A 26,170-nucleotide genomic window follows, 5' to 3' on the forward strand; every position below is an offset into this window, starting at 1 on the left:
AATGTGAAAGGTTTGTCACATATGTTGGTTCTAAGGGTTGAAGACTAGTCTCCCCTAATGAATCTATGAACTATAGAACGAGTTTGATGGATTGAGTGTCAAGACACTTCTCCGTAATCATTACATCAAGTCAAAACTTAAATTAAACTAGAAGGGAATTATGCTTAGCACCGAGAGGATATGATAATGAGATGGAAGCTCCTCCGTTAGTAGAGGGCGAGTTTCTAGAAGAAGTCCCATGGGATGAAAGCTCCTCTGCTAGTAGAGGGCGGGTTTCTAGAAAAAAATCCCCTTATCCCATAACTATGTGCCCACATAGGTCGTTAGCTAGTGGATCCACGTAAGCTAAGAGTTTTAGTTCTACCTTAGGCAAGTAGGACACCCCTTTTCGGTGTGGGGTAGACACCGGATTCCATAACTAAGCTCTCATAGTCTATGTAGATTAAAGCTAATCCCACTATGATAGAATGAACTAGAATTGGAGTTATGAACTATAATCACTTAATGAGTATTCCATAGTGTGGATAGGGGTATGGGACCTTGTCCATACATTGCACAAGGTTGCTTTGATGGTTCTTATGGTTTGTTTTCCTTATGTTAAGATGATTAATATGTGGAATATGTATGTATTTTATGCTTTTGTACTTACTTCTATGATAGTTCATAAAATTGATCAAATGCATAGTTTTCAACTAAATTGTCCCTTTCTAGCATATTAAATGGTTTTCATGCATAGCTACCATACTTAGTGCATTAATTGTACTAAACCATATTTCTACTATTTTTCTACTAAGGTAGGTTTCGCAGTCTAAGGCGATTTATTCTATTTCAAGCTTGGGTCGACTACTCTTCAAGCTTGTGGTATGTCCTCATGGATCCGAGGACAAGAGCTTTTATTGTTCTTTCTTTTCTTTAGTTGTACTAGACATTTCATATTCTCTATTGTAAGGGTTGTGACCCTAGTATTTGAAACTCCGATTGTAGTTGATGGCTTTATGAGACTTTGTCTAGACTTTCACTTAAATTCTATGAAAGATTTCTTAAAGACTTGAAATTTTGTTTTATTCTTTATTATTCTATACTTATGTGATGATGATATGCTAAGAGGCTTACTTGGGTTCCTTTGGGATTCTGTAACACCCCGTATTCGAAACAGACAAAAATGCAGATTAGAGAAGTTGTAGGTGCAACTTACGGTCACCATCCACGGACCGTAGGTCAGACCACGGCCCGTGCTGGTGGTCCGTGGTTCGCCACTGCAACCCCTCCCCAGCCAACTCAAAAAAATTGTTTAAGTCTCGACTCACGGACAGACCCACGGTCCGTAGATCAGACCACGATCCGTGGTCTGTGTCCGTGGATCAAGCCCTCCTTTACCCAGCCTCTGACACGAACTACGGTTGACCAGCACAGACCGTTGTTTGATCCATGGTCCGTAGGTCTGACCGTAGATTGAAGGTTAGCAGCCAGTTAGCTGAAAATTCTGATGGGTCAACTTCAGATGGTCATAACTTTTAGAAAAAAAATAATTATGTGTCGCATGACCTATGGTTAGATAGATAATTAAATTATCTTTCCAACGCCACCGAGTTTGCTAAATTCCAACCTCTGAGTAAAAAGTTATGCCCATTTTAGTGAAGCCCTGTCGGGCAGACTCGACCTACGGACCCAATCGACGGAGCGTCGATTGATTGACGGACCGTCAGTCCATTCCGTCAGTCACTCCGACAGCAGTTATTCAGGGGTCTTTTGGTCTTTTCCTATTTCGTTTAACCCCTAAGATACGTCGTTTAGACCCTAAATCATGAGGTTTTAATTAGTTTAAGCCTAGAAACATAACTAGAACCTACCTAAGTCAAATTCATTAATCAAAACTTAGAAAATTAGAATCAAGAAGAAGAAAAAGGTCAATAACCCTAGTTCAAGAACGCAACGAGGTTTCTTCAGTTCCAACCCCGAAATCGAAAGATTTCTCCGTGGAATTCGTTACCAGGTATGTGGGATTTCACTAGTGGGTTCCTTTCGCCCATTAGGTCCCAAGAATTCAGTCAGATTCTTGATTCCATGATTATGAACAGACTTAGGGTTTCTAGAATTACAGCAGATCATCATGAATTAGTTATTTAAATGTTTCAAATCAGATTATCATGTTATTGCTCAGTTTATCGCATGAATTTCAGAACCCTAGCTATGTATTTCTTTAGTTCTTGAATTACACATGCTAGGTAAGATATTTCAGTATTCAGTTTTACATGCCTCAGTTTATGAATGCATCATTATCAGATTAATTGTTGCATTCTCAGTTTGCATGTTCAGTTCGTGCTATCCAGTATTTACAGAAATTCAGTCATAACCAGTTAACCATTTAATTCATTGGGAGTAGCATAATACCGAGTTGGACTAGGGTTTCAGCGTACCCATATAGTCCCAGAACTACGAGCCACATAGGTGTAAGTCCCCTCTGTGGGCAACATCAGTTTAGTGATCATGCCAACATGCCTCTATACCTCTGGCAGGGTATATTGGGTCCTCTCGATGGGGCGTATACATCGGACTCCACATTTAGCTCGTGTGGTTTTATGTCGGTTATTAGTAGCTCCCACAGTTCAGTCAGACTCTATTGCATTGACCACATTTACAGTTCATTCAGTATTCAGTCAGCATGTTATAAATTGGTCATTGCATTCAGTTAGGTCAGTATTCAGTATCTATATCATGTTCAGATTATTTCATTGCTTTATTGCTTTGTTCAGTTATATGTTCTTTCAGCTTTACTCTATCCTGCCTGCTCAGTACCTTTCAAGTACTGACGCATACGTGCGCTACATCTTCTCGTGATGTAGGTTAAGGTTCTCAGTATCCAGATCACGCTTAGATCAGTTCTCGATCTTCAGTTCAGCAGCATCAGTGGTGAGTCCTCATTCTTCGAAGACTAGTGACATGTTTATCTTTATCGCTTTCAGTCTTTAGTTTCAGTTTTGCTAGATCTAGTTGGGGCATGTCCCAACATTTCTAGTCAGTTTAGAGGCTTATTTCAGACATAATTAGATTCAGCTTAGTGTTTTGAGTTTGATATTTCTTTTGTATTAAACTCTCAGATTTGATATATTCAGTTATAGTATATGGGTATTCCCCATCTTTTTAGATTTATTTATGAATTAGCTTCCGCATCAGTTTATTATCTTTAGTATGCTCATGATCATGCCAGCAGGGTTAGCTTGGGATCACTTGTGGTCCTAGGTCCCGTGTCCGCGTCTTGGGGGTACCTCGGGGCGTGACAGATTCCATGTTACGTCTAGGGGGTACCCTTGGGTCGTGACAAACTTGATAATCAGAGCAAAAGGTTTAGAATGATTCTAGGATTATGTCCCATAAGCCACGTCTAGTAGAGTCTTGTTCATAGTGTGAAGTGCGCCACATTTATGAGTGAGAGGCTATAAGATATTAGGAACTTACACTTATTTCATTACTCTTAAGTCGTGCCATAGAGTTTAACTCTATAGAGTCTTCCTTCTAATCCTTCTCTTGTGTCTTCAAGAAATGAATACACGAAGGGCAAACGCAAGAAGGGTGGAATAGGAGAATGTGAATTGAAGAGCTCCTCAAGATGAGCAAGTTTCGAATGATCCTCCAGTTATGACAGATGAGGAAATTAGGTCAGATTTTCTAACTTGACCCAATCCATGACGACTCAAGCTCAAGCCATGACAACTCAATCCCAAGCTATAACATCTCAAGAAAATAGGGATGTTGGGCCTCGAGTGAATACTAATGTGGGTTCTATGGCTTCGAGATTAAGGGATTTTTCTAGGATGAACCCCCCCGAGTTCCTTGGTTCCAAGGTTGAAGAAGATCCCCAAAGGTTTGTTGATGAGGTTAACAAGATACTTGGTCCTATGAGAGTGTCTTCGAAGGAGAAGGCGGAGCTAGCCGGCTATCAACTAAAAGACGTAGCTTAAATTTGGTATGAACAATGGAAGGATGAGAGGCCAAGATGATCGGGTCCCATAAGTTGGGAGGTGTTCAAAGAAACATTCCTTGGTAGGTTTTTCCCCATAGAGTTGAGAGAGTAAAAGCTGGTAGGATTCATGAACCTTCGTCAATGGGGTATGAGTGTGAAGGATTATTCTCTCAAGTTCAGCCAACTATCCAAGTATGCTCCAACCTTGGTGGCAAATTCGAGGGCTAGAATGAATAAGTTTGTGATGGGAGTGTCCGATTTGGTTGAAGAAGAATGTCGTACGATGCTCCATCATGACATGGATATTTGAAAGCTCATGATATATGCTCAACAAATTGAGGAGACAAAACTCAATAAAATGAATAGAGAGGTAAAAAGGGCTAGAGCCGGCGAAGGGAATTTTTCCAATACTAAGTTCGATGGGCAAGGTAGGCAAGGGTTCAAGCAAAGATTCCCCAACCAAGTCTCCTCTAGTACTCCAAGGATTGACAAGGATAGGGTTTCCAACCCTAAACCTCAAGGGGGCAATAGTGGTGGTTCATATGTTGCTAGGCGTAATTGTGCAAAGTGTGATAGAAAACATGAAGGCAAGTGCTTAGTGGGCTCGTATGGGTGCTATAGTTGTGGCAAGAGTGGCCACAAGATGAGAGATTATCCAACACTTGCGTCAAGGCCAAAAGAGGGAAAGCAAGCTCCTCCAAGTGGTTCCAATTCCAATGCTCAAAAGCAAAACCGCTTGTGTGCTTTTCAATCACAAGGTGACCAAGAGAGCTCCGTGGATGTGGTAATCGGTATGTTGCAAGTCTTTTATATTGATGTGTATGCTTTATTAGATCTCGGTGCCACTTTTTCTTTTGTTACACCTCTTGTGGCTATGAAGTTTGAAATACTCCCTGAAATATTAGTAAAGCCTTTTTCAATTTCCGCCACGATTGGTGACTTGGTAGTAGCAAAAAGAGTCTATAGAAGTTGTCCTATTGTTTTGTCTCACAAAGTTACCTTGGTGGATTTGGTAGAATTAGACATGCTTGATTTTGATGTAATTTTGGGCATGGATTGGTTGCATGCATGTTATGCCTCTATTGATTGTAGGACCCGAGTGGTCAAATTTCAATTTCCAAAAGAGCCAATTTTAGAATGGAAAGGGGGGGGGGGGGGGTTCTATTCTTAGAAGTCAATTTGTTTCTTGTCTTAAAGCTAGGTACATGATCTCCAAGGGGTGCATTTATCATATTGTTAGGGTGGTGGATGCTGAGTCCAAGGTCCCTTCTTTAGAGTCGGTCCCCGTGGTGAGTGAGTTTTCGGAAGTCTTTCTCGATGACTTGCCCGACATTCCTCCCGAACAGGAAATAGACTTTGGCATTGATCTTTTACCAGATACACAACCCATATCCATCCCTTCATATAGAATGGCTCTGGACGAATTGAAAGAATTTAAGGAACAACTAAAGGATTTGCTAGACAAGGGTTTTATTCAACCAAGTATCTCTCATTGGGGTGCTCCTGTATTGTTTGTGAAAAAGAAGGATGGGTCGCTTAGAATGTGTATTGACTACCACCAATTGAACAAAGTGACTATAAAGAATAAGTATCCCCTTCCTAGAATTGACGATTTTTTTGACCAACTCCAAGGGGCTAGTCACTTTTTAAAGATTGATCTACGTTCGGGCTATCACCAACTTAGGGTGAGAGGGAATGATATACCCAAGATGGATTTTTGAACTAGGTATGTGCATTATGAGTTCCTTGTGATGTCATTTGGTCTAAGTAATGCCCCGACGAGATTTATGGATCTAATGAATAGGGTGTTCTGACAATATCCTGATATGTTTGTGATAATGTTTATTGACGATATCTTGATCTATTCAAGGAGTGAGGGTGAACACATGGACCATTTGAGGATTGTATTGCAAGCCCTTAAAGACCACCAATTGTATGCGAAGTTTAGTAAATGTGAGTTTTGGTTGAGGTCCGTAGCTTTCCTTTGCCATATTGTGTTTAACAAGGGTATTGAGGTAGATCCAAAGAAGACAGATGCGGTCAAGAGTTGTCCTAGACCTCTAAGTCCTTCCGATATTAAAAGCTTCTTGGGTTTGGCTGGTTATTATAGGAGGTTTGTTGAGGGTTTTTCCTCTGTTGCTTCTCTGTTGACGGTTTGGAGTCAAAAGAAAGCTAAGTTTGTGTGGTCGGAGGCTTATGAGAAAGGCTTCCAAGAGTTGAAAGATAGACTTACCTCCGCTTCGATGTTGACCTTATCGGAGGGTACCGATGGGTTTGTGGTATATTGTTATGCCTCAAGAGTAGGGTTGGGGTGTGTACTCATGCAATAGGGTAAAGTGATTGCCTACGCTTCTAGGCAACTCAAGATTCATGAAAAAAATTATACGACCCACGATCATGAATTAGCGACAGTAGTGTTTTCTTTGAAATTATGGAGACATTACTTATATATGGTCCATGTGGATGTTTTCACCAACCACAAAAGTCTTCAATATATGTTTACCCAAAAGGACTTGAATCTCCGACAAAGAAGGTGGTTAGAGCTTTTAAAGGATTATGACATGAGTGTCCTTTACCACCCTGGCAACGCTAATGTTATGGTGGATGCCCTTAGTAGACTATCCATGGGTAGTGTGACCCACATTGAGGATGAAAAGAAAGAATTAGTCCATGATGTGCATAGGTTGGCCCGGTTAGGTGTCCAACTAATGGATTCTCCCAAAGGTGGTTTCACGGTCCATAAGGGCTCTAAATCATCTTTTGTTGTAGATGTGAAGTCTAAGAAACACCTTGATCCTATATTGATGGAGTTGAAAGAATCGGTACTTGGTAATTCCGTTGAGGCTTTCTCCCAAGGGGGAGATGGGGTACTTAGGTACCAATGTAGACTATGTGTTCCGGATGTGGATGGGTTAAGGGAGAAAATTCTAGAAGAGGCTCATGGTTCTAGATATTCTATTCATCCGGGAGCCACCGAGATGTACCGTGATCTACAGGAAGTCTATTGGTGGAATGGTATAAAAAAAAGATATTGCAGGATTTGTAGCTGAAAGCCGGGAGTTTCTTTGCAAGATATGCCAATTTCCACTTGGAAGTGGGAAGAGGTGAATATGGATTTTGTTGTGGGGTTACCCCGTACTCGAAGGCAATATGATTCTATTTGGGTCATTATTGATAGGATGACCAAATTAGTCCACTTTATTCCCGTCAAGGTATGTCACTCGGTGGAAGACTATGCCAAGTTGTATATAAGAGAAATAGTGAAGTTGCATGGGGTTCCTCTATCTATCATCTAGGATTGAGGTCTTTAATTTACTTCTCACTTTTGGAAGTCATTCCAAAAAGGGCTTGGCACTAAGGTAAAACTTAGCACCGCTTTCCACCCTCAAACAAATGGTCAAGCGGAACGTACCATTCAAACCTTAGAGGATATGTTGAGGGCGTGTGTCATAGATTTTAAAGGTAATTGGGATGACCATTTACCATTGATAGAGTTTGCCTACAACAATAGTTACCACTGAAGTATTTCCATGGCTCCGTTTGAAGCACTATATGGTAGGAGGTGTAGATCTCCAGTTGGCTGGTTTGAAGTAGGTGAAATTGCTCTAATTGGTCCTGAACTAGTTTATGAGGCCATTGAGAAAGTTTGACTCATTAGGGAGAGATTGAAAACAACTCAAAGTAGGCAAAAGTCTTATGCCGATGTGAGGAGAAGAGAGTTAGAATTTGAAGCTGGTGATTGGGTCTATTTGAAAATCTTACCCATGAAGGGTGTGATGAGGTTTGGCAAAAAGAGGAAACTTAGTCGCCGGTTTGTAGGTCCTTACCAAATTTTGGAGCATATTGGGAAAGTTGCCTATGGGTTGGACTTGCCAAATGAGTTGGCCCCGGTTCACTTTGTATTTCATGTTTCTATGCTCAAAAGGTTTATTGGGGATTCAATGTCCATTATTCCTCTAGAAGGGTTGGGGGTTGATGAAAGCCTCTCTTATGAAGAGGTTCTAGTAGAGATCCTTGACCGTCAAGTCAAAAAGTTGAGAAACAAGGAAGTATCACCTAGTTGAGGGTGATACTTGGGAGGCCGAGGCCGATATGAAGTCCCGATACCCTCATCTCTTCCCTTCTACTCCTACTCAAGCTTGAGGTAAATAGTTCCTCTAAAATTTCCTTGTTTTGGAAGTCATGTGTATGTAGTATGTTTTTCATGGTTTTCTTAAATTATGCATGTTCTTGATGAAATCCATGTTTAGTGATAAAAATGAGTTTTCATTGTTTATGTGTTTCCTTATGTGGTTGTGCATTATAGATGTTGCATATTTGATTTCATGAGATGTGGTAATGAACATGTTTTAGTGTGCTTTTGAGAATATGGGCATATTGGTTCCATGATTGTTGTGTTGAGCATTATTTAGTTGAGGAAAAGTTAATTACTCTTATGAGTATGAGAATTATTGAATTTCATGCATTTTGGGTTGTTAGATGTAGTTCCTACTCCCTTGTATTGCATTGATTATGATTTGAGATGGAGTTGAGGTTTCCTCATTTGATTAGTGCACTTTGTGAATAGTGTATCTTTGAGTTGTGCATTATTTTGATGTTTCATGCATGATGGGCTGCTAGTCTTGAGTTCTAAAATTAGTTTGGTGTCTAAATCATCATTTGAGGACGAATGTTCACAAAGGGGAGATAATTTCACCCGGTGAATCTAGTAAGACTAAACTAGAGCCTAACGTGAAAACTAGTAGCCTATTTGGGTTTAAGATAATGATATAGTCATAAACCAACCTCCGTTAAGTAATACAAGTGTTTTTGGATTTAAACGTCAAGGGACGACCCTCAAAGACTAACCATGGGTCCTTGAGGAGGACCCAAGAGAAGGCCCAAAATACTGCCAAAAACCAGCAGCACCTACGGATAGGCATCCACGAACTGTGGGTGGATCCACACCCCGTAGGTGGGGGTCATGGGTCGAGGCTGAGCTTCCCCATTTTATCCCCCTCTCTGATGCAAACCACGGATTACCAGAACGAGGCGTGACCCCACCCATAGTCCGTGGGTAGGGGAGTCGTGAGTCATCACTGTTTTGGGTCATTAGTCTTTAAGTTGGAGTTTAGGGAGGGGGCTTAGGATTAATTAATTAAATAAGTAAGGTCATTTAATATTATTTAAGACACCATACTTAATAAGACCCCTAAACTAATCAAACTAACTCATTCTCACAAGACCCAAATCAAAAGCTCTCTCCTCCAAAATTTCTCTCACTAGAAACCACCATTGAAGAAGAAGAAAAACTAGGAGACCAAGGCTCAATAACTCACCTTTCTTCTTCAATTTCGTGTGGAAATCTCCTTAAAGGTATGGTAGTGTTGATTTATGGATAGCTTTCTTCTATAAAGCCCTTCAAAACTCTATTTCTAAAAGTTCAACTTTTCTAAGAACCTAGGGTTTTCAATCTATGGCATGGATTGACTTCCAAAACGATTTGAATGTGTTTATTGTCTTATATTTTGATCAATTTGATGAAATACTACTGTTTTCCTAAATAATTTATCTAAGAATCCATGAATCTCTAGGTTTCCCTAAATTGGATCTTGAAGCATGAATATGGGTCTTTGTTAGTCAATTGTGTTCGAATTATGTATGTGATGAATTGCTTACTTGAATTAGGTTATTATACATGTTCAATGAAGTTATTCTAGAGGTATTGATGCATAATGATCTATAACCATTAAAGGGGCAAAAGTATGAAAATTAGTTATATGTATGAGACTTGTGTGTATTCAATTAGATTGCTTTTAGAGTAAAGTAGTGCTTCGATTATGGTCTAATTATGATATTGTTTGGATGATTATCCTTATACACACACATAGGTATGAAGATCATGTAATGTGAAAGGTTTGTCACATATGTTGGTTCTAAGGGTTGAAGACTAGTCTCCCGTAATGAATCTCTGAGCTATAGAATTAGTTTGATGGATTGTGTGTCAAGACACTTCTCCATAATCATTACTTCAAGTCATGACTTAAATATAAACTGGAAAGGAATTGTGCTTAGCACCAAGATGATATGATAATGAGATGGAAACTCCTACGTTAGTACATGGTGGGTTTCTAGAAGAAGTCTCGTGGGATGGAAGCTCCTCCACTAGTATAGGGCGGGTTTCTAGAAACAATCCCCTTTTCCCATAACTATGTGCCCACATAGGTCTTTAGCTAGTGGATCCACGTAAGCTAAGAGTTTTAGTTCTACCTTAGGCAAGTAGGACACCCCTTTTCGGTGTGGGGTAGACACCATATTCCATGACTAAGCTCTCATGGTCTATGTCGATTAAAGCTAATCCCATTATGATAGAATGAACTAGAATTGGAGTTATGAACTATAATCACTTAATGAGTATTCCTTAGTGTGGATAGGGTTATGGGACCTTGTCCATACATTGCACAAGGTTTCTTTGATGGTTCTTATGGTTTATTTTCCTTATGTTGTATGTTGAATATGCATGTATTTCATGCTTTTGTACTTACTTCTATGATAGTTCATAAACTTGATAAATTGCATAGTTTTCAACTAAATTGTCCCTTTCTAGCATATTAAATGGTTTTCATGCATAGCTACCATACTTAGTGCATTAATTGTACTAACCCATATTTCTACAATTTTTCTACTAAGGTAGGTTCCGACGTCTAAGGTGATTCATTCTAGCTCAAGCTTGGGTTGACTACTCTTCAAGCTTGTGGTATGTCCTTATGCATCCGAGGACAAGAGCTTTTATTGTTCTTTCATTTATTTAGTTATAATAGACATTTCATATTCTCTATTGTAAGGGATGTGACCCTAGTATTTTGAAACTTCGATTGTAGTAGATGGCTTTACGAGACTTTGTCTAGACTTCCGATTTACTTCTATGAAAGATTTCTTAAAAACTTAAAATTTTGTTTTATTCTTTATTATTCTATACTTATGTGATGATGATATGCTAAGAGTCTTACTTGGGTTCCTTTGGAATTCCATGTGCCATGTTACGTCTAGGGGTTACCCTTGGGTTGTGACAGTGGAGCTGCCCGTAGAGTTGAACCAGTGCTTAAGGTTGGAGAAGCTGAAAGATGATTGAACCAAGTGAAGACCAAGGACGACCTCATGGTTCGTGGTCATCACAATGGTCCGTGGTGCAAGTCGTGAAGATGCTCCAGTGAAGGGGCAATGAAAAGTTGAAGATGGAATGGGTCAAGTGAAGACCACAGACAACTACACGGACCGTGGTCATTGTCACGAGTTGTGGNGATGGGGTACTTAGGTACTAAGGTAGACTATGTGTTACGGATATGGATGGGCTAAGGGAGAAAATTCTAGAAAAGGCTCATGGTTCTAGATATTCTATTCATCCGGGAGCCACCAATATGTACCGTGATCTATATGAAGTCTATTGGTGGAATGGTATAAAAAAGGATGTTGCAGGATTTGTAGCCAAATGTCCTAATTGTCAACAAGTTAAGGTTGAGCACCGAAAGTCGGGAGTTTCTTTGCAAGATATGCCAATTTCCACTTGGAAGTGGGAAGAGGTGAATATGGATTTTGTTGTGGGGGTTACCCCGTACTTAAAGGCAATATGATTCTATTTGGGTCATTATTGATAGGATGACCAAATTAGTCCACTTTATTCCTGTCAAGGTATCTCACTCGATGGAAGACTATGCCAAGTTGTATACAAGAGAAATAGTGAAGTTGCATGGGGTTCCTCTATCTATCATCTTAGATTGGGGTTCTCAATTTACTTCTCACTTTTGGAAGTCATTCCAAAAAGGGCTTGGCACTAAGGTCAAACTTAGCACCGCTTTCCACCCTCAAACAGATGGTCAAGCGGAATGTACCATTCAAACCTTAGAGGATATGTTGAGGGCGTGTGTCATAGATTTTAAAGGTAATTGGGATGACCATCTACCATTGATAGAGTTTGCCTACAACAATAGTTACCACTCAAGTATTTCCATGGCTCCGTTTGAAGCACTATATGGTAGGAGGTGTAGATCTCCAGTTGGTTGGTTTGAAGTAGGTGAAATTGCTTTAATTGATCCTGAACTAGTTTATGAGGCCATTGAGAAAGTTTGACTCATTAAGTAGAGGTTGAAAACGACTCAAAGTAGGCAAAAGTCTTATACCGATGTGAGGAGAAGAGAGTTAGAATTTGAAGCTGTTGATTGGGTCTATTTGAAAATCTTACCCATGAAAGGTGTGATGAGGTTTGGCAAAAAGGGGAAACTTAGTCCCCGGTTTGTAGGTCCTTACCAAATTTTGGAGCGTATTGAGAAAGTTGCCTATGAGTTGGACTTGCCAAATGAGTTGGCCCCGGTTCACCCAGTATTTCATGTTTCTATGCTCAAAAGGTGTATTGGGGATTCGGTGTCCATTATTTCTCTAGAAGGGTTGGGGTTGATGAAGCCTCTCTTATGAAGAGGTTCCAGTAGAGATCCTTGACCATCAAGTCAAAAAGTTGAGAAACAAGGAAGTAGCTTCTGTTAAGGTTTTGTGGAGAAATCACCTAGTTGAGGGTGATACTTGGGAGGCCTAGGCCGATATGAAGTCCCGATACCCTCATCTCTTCCCTTCTACTCCTACTCAAGCTTGAGGTAAATAGTTCCTCCAAAATTTCCTTGTTTTGGAAGTCATGTGTATGTAGTGTGTTTTTCATGGTTTTCTTAAATGATGCATGTTCTTGATGAAATCCATGTTTAGTGATAAAAATGAGTTTTCATTGTTTATGTGTTTCCTCATATGGTTGTGCATTATAGATGTTGGATATTTGATTTCACGAGATATGGTAATGAACATGTTTTAGTGTGCTTTTGAGAGTATGGGCATATTGGCTCCATGATTGTTGTGTTGGGCATTATTTAGTTGAGGAAAATTTAATTCCTCTTATGAGTATGAGAATTATTGAATTTCATGCATTTTGGGTTGTTAGATGTAGTTCCTACTCCCTTGTATTGCATTGATTATGATTTGAGATGGAATTGAGGTTTCCTCATTTGAATAGTGCACTTTGTGCATAGTATATCGTTGAGTTGTGCATTATTTTGATGTTTCATGCATGATGGGCTGCTAGTCTTGAGTTCTAAAATTAGTTTGGTGTCTAAATCATCATTCGAGGACGAATGTTCGCAAAGGGAAGATAATGTCACCCGGTGAAACTAGTAGGACTAAACTAGAGCCTAACGTGAAAACTAGTAGCCTATTTGGGTTTAAGATAATGAATATAGTCGTAAACCAACCTCCGTTAAGTAATACAAGTGTTTTTGGATTTAAACATCAAGGGACGACCCTCAAGGACTAACCATGGGTCCTTGAGGAGGACCCAAGAGAAGGAACAAAATGCTGCCAAAAACCAGCAGCACCTACGGATAGGCATCCACGAACCGTGGGTGGATCCACGCCCCGTAGGTGGGGGTCGTGGGTCGAGGCTGAGCTTCCCCATTTTCTTCCCCTCTCTGATGCAAACCACGGATTACCAGAACTGGGTGTGACCCCACCCACGGTCCGTGGGTGAGGGAGTCGTGAGTCATCACTGTTTTGGGTCATTAGTCTTTAAGTTGGGGTTTAGGGAGGGGTCTTAGGATTAATTAACTAACTAAGTAAGGTCATTTAATATTATTTAAGACACCTATAAATACTTAATAAGACCCCTAAACTAATCAAACTAACTTATTCTCACAAGACCCATATCAAAAGCTCTCTCCTCCAAAATTTCTCTCACTAGAAACCACCATTGAAGAAGAAGAAGAACTAGGAGACCAAGGCTCAATAACTCACCTTTCCTCTTCAATTTCGTGTGGAAATCTCCTTAAAGGTATGGTAGTGCTGATTTATGGATAGCTTTCTTCGATAAAGCCCTTCAAAACTCTATTTCTCAAAGTTCAACTTCTCTAAGAACCTAGGGTTTTCAATCTATGGCATGGATTCACTTCCAAAACGATTTCAATGTGTTTATTGTCTTATATTATGATCAATTTTATGAAATACTACTGTTTTCCTAAAGAATTTATCAAAGAATCCATGAATCTCTAGGTTTCCCTAAATTCGATCTTGAAGCATGAATATGGGTCTTTGTTAGTCAATTGTGTTCGAATTATGTATGTGATGAATTGCTTACTTGAATTAGGTTATTATACATGTTCAATGAAGTAATTCTAGAGATATTGATGCATAATGATCTATAACCCTTAAAGGGGCAAAAGTATGAAAATTAGTTATATGTATGAGACTTGTGTGCATTCAATTGAATTGCTTTTAGAGTAAAGTAGTACTTCTATTATGGTCTAATTATGATATTGTTTGGATGATTATCCTTATACACACACATAGGTATGAAGATCATGTAATGTGAAAGGTTTGTCACATATGTTGGTTCTAAGGGTTGAAGACAAGTCTCCTCTAATGAATCTATGAGCTATAGAATGAGTTTGATGGATTTAGTGTAAAGACACTTCTCCATAATCATCACTTCAAGTCAAGACTTACATATAGACTGGAAGGGAATTGTGCTTAGCACCGAGATGATATGATAATGAGATGGAAGCTCCTACGTTAGTAGATGGTGGGTTTCTAGAAGAAGTCTCATGGGATGGAAGCTCCTCCACTAGTAGAGGGCGGGTTTTTAGAAACAATCCCATTTTCCCATAACTATGTGCCCACATAGGCCTTTAGCTAGTGGATCCACGTAAGCTAAGAGTTTTAGTTCTACCTTAGGCAAGTAGGATACCTTTTTTCGGTGTGGGGTAGACACCATATTCCATGGCTAAGATCTCATGGTCTATGTCGGTTAAAGCTAATCCCACTATGATAGAATGAACTAGAATTGGAGTTATGAACTCTAATCACTTAATGAGTATTCCTTAGTATGGATAGGGGTATGGGACCTTGTCCATACATTGCACAAGGTTGCTTTGATGGTTCTTATGGTTTGTTTTCCTTATGTTGAGATGATTAATATGTTGAATATGCATGTAATTTATGCTTTTGTACTTACTTCTATGATAGTTCATAAACTTGATCAAATGCATAGTTTTCAACTAAATTGTCCCTTTCTAGCTTATTAAATGGTTTTTATGCATAGCTACCATACTTAGTGCATTAATTGTACTAACCCATATTTCTTTTATTTTTCTACTAAGGTAGGTTCCGGCGTCTAAGGTGATTCATTCTAGTTCAAGCTTGGGTAGACTACTCTTCAAGTTTGTGGTATGTCCTCATGGATCTGAGGACAAGAGCTTTTATTGTTCTTTCATTTATTTAGTTGTACTAGACATTTCATATTCTCTATTGTAAGGGATGTGACCCTAGTATTTTGAAACTTCGATTGTAGTAGATAGCTTTATGAGACTTTGTCTAGACTTCCGCTTTACATCTATGAAACATTTCTTAAAGACTTGAAATTTTGTTTTATTTTTTATTATTCTATACTTACGTGATAATGATATGCTAAGAGTCTTACTTGGGTTCCTTTGGAATTCCATGTGCCATGTTACGTCTAGGGGTTACCCTTGGGTCGTGACAGTGGAGCTGCCCGTAGAGTTGAACTAGTGCTTAAGGTTGGAGAAGCTGAAAGATGATTGAACCAAGTGAAGACCAAGGACGACCTCACGGTTCGTGGTCATCACAACGGTCCGTGGTGCAAATCGTGAAGATGCTCCAGTGAAGGGGCAATGAAAAGTTGAAAATGGAATGGGTCAAGTGAAGACCACAGACAACTATACGGACCGTGGTCATTGTCACGAGTTGTGGTGGTGTCCGTGGTGATGATCCAGTGAATGGGCATTGAAAAGTTGAAGATGCAATTGGTCAGGTGAAGACCACGAAGGGCTTCACGGACCATGAAGCCCTTGACGGATCGTAGGGGCAGTTGTGAAGTTGTGCAATAGATTAGTCCTACTTCGAGTAAGACTCTTTTTAAAGATTCTATTAGAATTAATTAGGTCATTTTTTATTTTTATCTCGTCTTATCTGGAACGAAGAACGTAGTTTCAAATATTCTTAGCTTTGGTTTTGGACGATTAACATAGAATCAAATTTCAGAGTTGGATTTTCAGTTTTGAATTATCATTTGTTCAGTGAATTTGCAGATTTTCGTAAGTATATTATCTTAATGTTTTCATTATTGATTTCTGTATGTTTACGTGAAATCATGAGTGGCTAAATACCACAACTTGGATTGTGGGATCTATGACGTAAATCTAAGTATAATTTTGTGAAACGAGTGAAAGGCAATTTTTATTTGCAAATTATAATTTATCTTTCGTTATTCATATATTCTAATGAGTGCACGCATTAGAGGTAGCATGTATCTGTCAGTTGTTCGAGAGAAAAATGATAGTTGGGAAAAAGCTAAATTAACTTGAAGAAATAGAGTCAAAGTTCGAGTTTGAGAGAAAAAAACTTTAACACTATCGTAAACTAGGGTAAAACTTGTTAACACTTTGGGATCGAGAGGGCTTGAGTGAAAGTTATCTAATTAGATTGAGAAGTGTTAGATATATCTATCTCGCCTGTATTTTGCAAAGATGAATTTCCTGAAACTCATTTACGAAAAAACACTAGATGAAGCGTTATAAGAAACACAGTCCTAGTTTCAGCTAATTATCAAAATAACTTTAGAATTAATACTTTGTTAATGTTAACCTGGATTTTGCTTAATCTTAGTTACTAGGATTTTACAACTAAACCCAATTTACATTCCGTAATTGTTTTCTTTAAGAAATAGTAACAACATTTGGGTAAACGCGACAGTGAAATAATTTTTGTAAAGAAATTCTCTGTGGGATCGACCTCAACTCACGTTGAGTTCTATAAATTGACTTCAACAGTTTATACCTCTTAATTGAGGTATAGTTTTGGATGTATCAAATTTTGGCGTCGTTGCCGGGGAATTTCAATTCAAAAGTGTTTTACTAGCTTTTATTCAAAACGTAGTTATATTTCCTAATTTTATGTCTTGTTCTTTCTTTATGTCTCTTACAGGTAAGTTCGACTGTGTATGCCAAATACAGAAATAAGGGATCCTCAATGATTCCTTACAATCTGGAATTTTGAAAAACTATTCGCAAAATGGTGACCACACAGGAACTTGAGGCACAACAACAACGATTGGGACTTGAAGCTAAGAATGCTACAAGAAATGCTTAGCGGAATGCTGTGAATAACCCACCTAGGGTGGTGATGAACAACCAGGAAAAGAATAAATATCTCCTCCCCACCGCCAACTACTAGCTCCAAGGGGTCGAGCACAGTATCCAACTCACATGATGTACGATGAGGATGACTTAGACTTGGATGAAGCTGGAGCCATATGAGTGATAGTGTTACCTGCACTACCTCCAAGTGTGAAATTTACCATCATCAACACTATGATTTAATTGCTAAATTTGAAAGGTATGTTCAAAGGTGCAGCTGGTGATGATGCAAATCAGCATTTGATGAACTTTGTGGCGATATGCAAATCACAAGAAATTCTTGGAAATAGTTAGACAACGATAAGATTGAGGTTGTTCCCATTGTCTCTTACTAGGGAGGCAACCAATTGGTTGAATGAGATGCCAGATGTCTCAATCAGAACTTGGACTGAGTTGAATGAGGCATTCCTGGAACGATTCTTTCCTGAATCAAAAGAGCTGCAGATGAAGGATGATATAAGTGCCCACAAGTAGTTACCAGGAAAAGCGATGCATGACAGCTGGTGGAGATTCAGCCAAAAGCTGAAGAAGTGTCCAAACCATGGTCTTACTGAGAGACATCTAAAACAAGCTTTTTATAGATCTTTAAATTATGTTACTAAACCTGTTGCCGATGCAGTGTGTGGCGGATCATTCATGAGGAAGCCATTCTCAAAGAGTATGCAGCTAATGGATGAGGTGTCTAAAATAATAGAGCATGGTTCACCAGGGATGCATAAGTAGGAGATCTTGGGTTCACTTTTGAACATTCAGCCAAACAAAGAAAAAGTGAAGAAGAAAGGGATCAGGACATGGCACACATGAGGAACCAGATAGATCTATTCACGAAGCATATTGTTGCTAGTTCTGGAAAGGTAAATGTTGTAGGACCTCTAAACAGGTATAAAGATCAGGACATTGATCTAGATGAGGAGGCTAAATACTTGGGCAACCAAGGAGGTTTTCGTATTTATAACTCGGGAAACCAAGGTTACAATTCTGGAAATACAGGTCGGAACTACTCTAGAGAAGGACAGTATGATAGGCCAACAAATAGAGAGAAGGGAAACTGGCAGAACAGAGATGGGTACATAAATGATCGTTGTGGTGTGTATGTTCCCCCAGGTAATAGAGACTGCACAAGTGGTAGTTCCAGCGGGTCTAAGCTGGAAGACATGTTGGCGAAGGTGCTCCAAAAATTTGAGTCAATTGATGCAGGGGTGAAGGAGATGAAAGGCGACTTCTCCAGTATGAGTCAACTAGTAGACTCTCACACCACCTCCATCAAGAAAATAGAGCAGCAGTTGGGGTAAATTTTAGCATCACTAAACCAGAGGAAGAATAGGTCACTACCAAGTGATACTATTCAAAATCTTAAGAAGGACGAGCATTGCATGGCTATCGCCACCAGGAGTGGTAAGATTCTTAATGACCCAATTTCTATAGGTACTGAGCGTGAACAGGTGTTGGAGCGAACTGGAAGAGAGGAGCCCAAAGCTTAATAGGTAGATGGCTGGAGGACGCTCAACCAATAGTGAAACTAGCAGGAGCAAAAGAAAAAGAGGTTGATGGAACTACGCCTCTACAGTAGATACCAAAACCACCTCCTCCGTTCCCTCAAAGGCTAAAAAGAAAGATGAAGATGGGAAATTTGCTAAGTTCATCACCATGCTGAGACATCTATCAGTGAACATCCCATTGGTGGAAGCCCTAGAGCAGATACCAGGATATTCCAAGTTCATGAAGGACTTGGTCACGAAGAAAAGAGCTGTAAGTATTGATTTTACTGACAATGTTCATTACTGCAGTGCTATTGCTACCAAATTTTTGGTATAGAAGAAGGAGGATCCGGGTGCATTCACCATACTATGCACCATCAAATCAATTGTATTTGCAAAGGCCTTGTGTGACTTAGGGGTCAGTATAAACCTGATGCCGCTATCTATCTACAAGAAAATAGGGTTAGGAGTCCCAAAACCCACAACAATGAGGTTGATGATGGCAGATAGGTCGGTGAAGCGACCTGTGGGCATCTTATGTGATGTGCTCGAAAAGGTGGACACTTTCATCTTTCTATCAGACTTCGTGATCTTGGATTGCGAAGTGGATTTTGAGGTTCCCACAATTTTGGGAAGACCATTTCTGGCCACAGGCCGAGCATTGGTAGATGTTGAAAGTGGAGAACTGAAATTCAGACTCAACAAAGAAGAGGTAAAGTTTAAAATATGCAGGTCAATGAAACAACCACATGACATGAATGTGGTGTTTGCGATAGAGGCCTTTGATGAAGGAGAGATGAGAGCGACAAATGAGGAGAGGCTGGAAGTTGAAACATTAGCTGCCATGTTGATCAATTTTGAAATAGATTTTCGGACTAACTATGTGGAAACCTTAAACGCCTTACAAGGTATGGGAGAACGCTCTTATGCTCCAAAGAAACTAGACCTGGATCTGAAAAATAGGCCAAGTCCTCCAGCGAAACTATCCATTGAGGAGCCGTTTGTACTAGAACTGAAACAATTACACAGTCACATGAGGTATGTATTTTTTGGCACTAACAACACTTTGCCTGTGATCTTGGCTGTATATTTAAATTATGAACAAGTTCAAGCTGTGATTAAAGTGCTGATAAGGTACAAAAGGGCAATTGGGTGGACCATTGTTGACATCATCGGGATACCTCCGGGTATATGCACTCATAAGATCCAACTTGAGAAGGACTGCAACCCAAGCATTAAACACCAGAGGAGGTTAAATCCACCAATGCAAGAGGTGCTAAAAAATGAGATCATCAAGTGGTTAGATGTTGGGTTTGTGTACCCCATTTCTGACAATCATTGGGTCAGCCAGTGCAATGTGTACCCAAAAAGGGTAGTATGACAGTGGTTACAAATGTGAATGATGAGTTGATCCCGTAGAGACCATTCACTGGATGGTGAGTGTACATGGACTACAGAAAGCTGAACAAGTGGACCTTGAAGGATCACTTCCCAATGACATTCATAGATCAAATGCTTGATAGGTTGGCTGGAAAAGGGTGGTATTGTTTCTTAGATGGATACTCTGGCTACAACCAGATATCAATTTCTCTTGAAGATCATGAAAATACCACTTTTACATGTCCTTTTGGCACCTTTGTATTTAAACGCATGCAATTTGGACTATGTAATGCACCAAAAACTTTCCAGAGGTGTATGATGTGTATCTTCACGGACATGGTGGAGGACACTTTGGAGGTATTCATGGATGAATTTTCAGTGGCAAGTGATACTTTTGATGACTGTTTGCTCAATCTTAGCAGGGATTTACAGCGATGCAAGAAGTCTAATCTAGTGTTGAATTGGGAGAAGTGTCATTTCATGGTCAATGAAGGTGTAGTCCTTGGTCACAAGGTGTCACGAAAAGGGTTAGAGGTCGATAAGGACAAAATTAAGGTAATTGAAAAGTTGCCTCCACCTATCTGTATGAAGGGTGTTCAGAGCTTCTTAGGAAATGTTGGATTCTATAGGCGTTTCATCAAGGACTTCTCAAAAATTGCACACCCTTTGTGCAAGATTTTGGAGAAAAAGGTGAAATTCTCATTTGATGAGGCATGTCTAAGAGCCTTTGAATGCTTGAAGGAGAAACTGATTTCTGCCTCAGTGATCATTGGCCCAGATTGGGCTGAACCATTTGAGGTAATGTGCGATGCTAGTGGTACTGCCCTAGGAGTTGTGTTGAGGCAAAAGCGCAACAAGATATTTCATCTGATTTACTATGCTAGCAAGTCACTAAATGGAGCACAATGAAACTACACAATTATTGAACAGAAACTACTGGTTGTGGTGTATGCTTTCGAGAAATTCAGAGCTTACTTGTTGGGTACTAGAGTGATAGTCCACACAAATCATGCAACTCTAAGATACCTCATGGCAAAGAAAGATGCCAAGCCAAGGTTGATCAGATGGGTGTTGTTGCTTCAGGAATTTGACTTTGAGGTTAAGGATAAGAGAGGTTGTGAAAACCAGGTGGCTGATCACCTGTCTAGGTTGGATGTTGAAAACAAAGAGGAACTTGAGTTAGAAATCAATGATGTGTTCCCAGATGAGCAGGTATTGACTGCAACTCTTGATCTTATTCCTTGGTTTGCTGATTTAGCTAACTTTCTTGTTAGTGACTTGATGCCTGAGGGGCTGACATTTCAGCAAAGGAAGAGGTTCCTGCATGATGTGGGTAAGTATTTTTGGGATAAACCTTATTTGTACAGTGTGTGTGCTGATAATATTATCAAGCGATGCGTCCCTAAAGCTGATATGTTGCACATTCTAGAGGCATGTCACTCATTCCAGTGGGTGGCCATCATGAAGGTGCTCGGACAACCCACAAGGTACTTCAGAGTTGGTACTACTGGCCGACAATTCATCAGGATGCAATGGATATAGTAAGGAGTTGTGATGTGTGCCAGCGGCAATAAGACATCTCTCGGTGCCACGAGTTACCCATGACACCCATTTTGGAGGTGGAGTTATTTGATGTGTGGGGAGTTGATTTCATAGGCCTATTTGTGAGCTCCTATGGGCAGAAGTATATACTGGTGGCAGTGGACTATGTGTCCAAATGGGTTGAGGCAGTTGCTCTGCCTGAGAATGATGGCAAAAGTGTTGTTGGCTTTCTAAAGAAGAATATCTTCTCAAAGTTTGTCACACCAGAGCTATCATCAGTGATGGCGGTTCCCATTTTTGCAACAAGGTTTTCAGTGCTTTTCTAACCAAATATGGGGTTAAACAACACAAGGTGGAAACACCTTATCACCCGTAGACCAGTGGTCAAGTTGAGGTATCAAATAAGGAAATAAAGGCGATTCTGGCAAAAACAATGAATGCCAACAGGACAGATTGGGTGCCAAAGTTAGATGATGCTCTATGGGAATATCATACAGCTTTCAAGACGCCTATTGGTATGTCTCCATATCAATTGGTGTTTGGAAAGGCATGTCATTTGTCAGTTGAGCTTGAGCATCAGACACTCTGGGCTTTGAAGAAGCTGAACCTTAGTTGGAGTGAAACTGCAAACCTGAGACTGGATCAGATCAATGAGATGGATAAGTTCCATTTGAGAGCATATGAGAGGTCTGCATTGTACAATGAGAGGATGAAGTTGTACCACGATAAGCATATTGAGAAAAGAACCTTCACTCCTGGTGACTTGGTGTTACTTTTCAACTCTAGACGTCGTCTGTTTCTGGGAAAGTTGAGATCCAAATGGTCTGGACCTTTTAAGGTAACTCAAGTGTTCTAGTCAGGTGCTTGAGCTTGAGAATGAAAAGGGTGAGAGGTTCAAGGCTAATGGTCAGCGAATCAATGCATATTTAGGTGTTCCTGAAGAAGTGAAAATAGTGGAGGAGTGTAAGCTTGATGAAGTTTGAGCAATCAAGTAACCTGTGTCGCGCCGCAACGTTAAATTGTGCACTGCTTGGGAGGCAACCTAAGACTGTAATTCTAATAGGTAGTTTATATTTTATCATTTTTATTCTTTATTTTATAGAGTCATTGGGTGTTGATGCGTACAGGAAGGATTTGGACTACAAATTGCAGAACTGGTGCAGGAGGCCATTCATAGGCAGTCCCACGAGCCGTGGTGCTCTTCACGGGAAACTTCACGGCCCGTCACAAGCACCAACTTCAGATGAGGGCTACTGGAAATTGTAAGAAATAGTTCACGAGAGGGTTCACGATCCGTCAAGAGTTGTACAAACCGTTTTGCCTCTCGTGAACCCCAGGTAAGTTGTCCCAAACTAAGTCATAACCACGGACGTCTATACAGACCGTGGTGGCCTTTACGGGCCTTTTCACGGTCCGTCATCCCTAACTCACTATCCCTGAAAACCGACCCGACTGACGCTTGACCAAATGTCAAATTAAACGTATTTTATATCCTAAAGCGCCAATGGTTGGCTTTTCTTCCCTTTCGCTCTTCCATAAATGTTATCTAAAATTATTACGGTTTCCCTTCATCTTTAAGTTCTAAATTCCATAAAGAATCAAAACCCTAGTTTTCCTGTCAAGAAATCAAAGCAGCAGACCTAATTCTCTCTTTTAGAGCAAAAATTGTGATCAAGTTCGAAGTTAGTTCTTATAACTTGTTATAAGTTTGATCTTATTAATATCCAAGTTAGGAGTACTTAATTTGTTCGAATTTACCATGAGTATGTGATAGAATAGCATGGTTGATACCAGATTGTTGTGGGCTTTGTTTAAATTGCTTGTGATCTTATGTGGGTTTATTGAAATGGTGTAGAACTAGTGTTGATGTATGGGTAGGTTCATATTAGGTATAAATTGTTAGTGAGTGAATGGAAATTGATGAATGTCAGTAGGCTAGTTGGAATAATGTGCTAAGATGTATTGGAGCAACGCGATTGTGGGATGAATATGGGTGACATTAGGCTTATGTTGATTTTGAGAAAAGGGGATACTGAAAATATGTGAAGAATAAGTTCACAAGGGGTTTCACGGACCGTGATGTCCACCACAGGCCGTGAAACCACTCATGATCCATACTTAGCATACGCCATATATATTGTCTTCGTTCACGAGGACCATCACGAACTGTGGTTAACTCCACGGGCCGTGCAATCTTTCGTGAACAATACTTGGTTCAGTTGGTTAAATCCCCTGCTGCACAATGATTTTGTCTTTAGTTCACGAGATGTTTCACGGACCGTGGTATTCTCCATGGCCTATGTGAGCACCCGTATAAAAAATAAAAAAAATAAAAACATAATAATATATTTTTACTTTTGTTTCTGTTATGTATTTTGATTATGTGGCCCTTCCCAATGCTAAATTGGGTGACGACATTCTTAAGGCAAGGAGTCACGTTGTATGTACATAAGGGAAGCCTGAGTACGCGATAGTGTGTCATTTTACTATTTTGCGTAATAATGGGTTTTTGTATTTCTCAGGTACTATGGCTCCCCTAAAAAAGAACGCAACCAAACACTCCTCACCTACTGCCTCTCAATCGGAAGGTCACAACGCTTTGAAGTTTAGTAGTTCTAAGGTTCTGATAAATACCACCGTTGAGGAGCACTCACCTCGAACTACTAGATCCTGGAAAGCGAGGGTAATTCTCCAGAATACTCCTTCCCAATCTGAAGAGGAAGGTAGTAGTTCTGGTAGGGGTGAGGAATTCGGTAGCCAATCTGATAATGGATCGGGAGGTAGTTCAGAGTCTGCAAGCGGCTTTCATGAGGATCCAACCACCCTTCCACCTGCAGTAGAAACAGAAGCTGAGACTGGGGCACAGGAAGAGACATCTGTTATGGAAGGGGATGAAAAGATTACCACAAATGCTACCATGGTTCGATATGTTCACATCCATGAACATGACCCTGCAGCGAGACAACAACTGATTGACTGTTTTTGTTCTATATGGACTGTGAACAAGTTCGAAGAGTTCTTTAATAATGGAATTGTGACCAAGTCTGGCAGCTTCAAGAATAGTCCAATCATACCTGAGATCAGAGTGGTGGTGGCTAATATCAAATCATTCCCTGATATTTATCGGATATTTCAGTTTCATTAGTTTGACTGGACGAACAATGCACCTATAGAATATTCTAGCCACCTGACCAGAGAGTTTTATTCGTCTTATGCAGCCACATTGATGAAAACATCATGCAATCACCAGTGAAACTGAGATGAAGGTTCAGAGTTCCAAGAGAGGGTATTGTGATGGATCACGAGGCAAATTACATTAGATGGGGAGAATACAACTTGGGTTACAGGAATGCCAATACCCATCACTTAAGCTTTACTGTATTTTCCAGCCAAGGTTTGGTAGGCTATTGTCCGCGCACAATTAAGACCTACAGGTAATGATAATACCTTGTCTCCCTCACTGGTTTCTTTGGTAGCTTGCCTCATGGCTGGTTTCCCAGTAAATGTGGGGGGGATCATAGCGATCGAGATGAGAAACAGGGCACTAAATGAGAGAGTCGGACTTCCATCTCCCTGTCTGATAGGGAAATTGTGTCGACAAGCAAACATTTCCCCAAACAAGCTAGTTGACAGATGGGGTGAGGCATTTAGACTCACCCAGGCCTCTAAAATCAAATATGTCGCTAACCATCTCTTTGGTACAAAATCTGGAGTTATGGGTTCTTTGACAGTTGTTCCTCACATACCAATTGACATTCCACATGCGGATAGAGGGCCAGAGCAGGGGGAGTCATCATAACCATCTATAGAGGCACCACCACCACCAGTTTCAGCCTCACAGGCTCCGAGTACCTTTGTCACTATTCCTATTCTATTCCTTAACAAATTGGTTGCAAATCAGCGCCAAACCAGGACCTTAGTCGAACAGATTGTACACCGGATTCCTGATTAACGTTTCAAGGATACTTTATCCAATTCTAAGTGTCAACATCGCTAGTCAGTATAAAACCAACTAAATGAGTTGGGGTCGAACCCCACATGAAGCGGTACATGTTAAAGATTCAATAGGGAAGTAAGAGCATGTCAGTCATAGGAATAAAAATTATCGAATAAAGACATTATTCAAATCAGGGGGTGATACATATGTCAAATGGGGGGTTTTGGTTTGGAATTATCAACTACAAACAATGGCAATCAATACGAAATAACAATAATGAGATAGGTTCTTGGGATGTGATTCGATTATAGGCTAATATAGACAAATAAGTAATTGCAATTATTAGAAAATAGCTAGATATTAGTGAGTAAGCTAGGCTATAGAGGAGATAAACTTTCTCTTGAACAATTTACCCCGAATCAAGTTGATTTCTCTCGAACATCAACAAGCAAGCAAAATAAGAACAACCCACACCTTAGTCCATTCACTCTCTCGAGCTGAATGTGTGGGAGTGGGTTTAGGATTCACTCTCTCAAGTTGAACCAAGGTCAACCCAATACCCACAGACCATCAATCAATAAGTTTAGTTTTAAAACCTCTCTCTCGAGCAAGCCAAAAACACAAGGGTAGAACTCTATTTGCAACTACAGTT

At 40.0% G+C, this 26,170-nt stretch overlaps 2 protein-coding genes across 2 annotated transcripts in view; both read left to right on the forward strand.

The window, feature by feature from the left end:
• Nucleotides 1-26,170, forward strand: part of LOC125845522 (probable sphingolipid transporter spinster homolog 2) — a 293,275-nt gene that overhangs the window by 80,505 nt on the left and 186,600 nt on the right. The window lies entirely within an intron of this gene.
• On the forward strand, nucleotides 17,973-20,040 carry LOC125845709 (uncharacterized). Its single transcript, XM_049525250.1, has 3 exons — nucleotides 17,973-18,408; nucleotides 18,848-18,930; nucleotides 18,997-20,040. The coding sequence occupies exons 1-3, from the start codon at nucleotides 17,973-17,975 to the stop codon at nucleotides 20,038-20,040; spliced, it is 1,563 nt and encodes a 520-aa protein (XP_049381207.1).

The sequence above is a fragment of the Solanum stenotomum genome, chromosome 11 (genome assembly GCF_019186545.1).
Source record: "Solanum stenotomum isolate F172 chromosome 11, ASM1918654v1, whole genome shotgun sequence".
NCBI lineage: Eukaryota > Viridiplantae > Streptophyta > Magnoliopsida > Solanales > Solanaceae > Solanum > Solanum stenotomum.

Coding starts and splice junctions, on each gene's coding strand:
- LOC125845709 (XM_049525250.1), top strand. CDS start 17,973: ATGGCACACATGAGGAACCAGATAGATCTATTCACGAAGCATATTGTT. Junction 18,409..18,847: donor GATGAAAGGCGACTTCTCCA/GTATGAGTCAAC, acceptor GACATCTATCAG/TGAACATCCCATTGGTGGAA. Junction 18,931..18,996: donor TGGTCACGAAGAAAAGAGCT/GTAAGTATTGAT, acceptor TTTTTGGTATAG/AAGAAGGAGGATCCGGGTGC.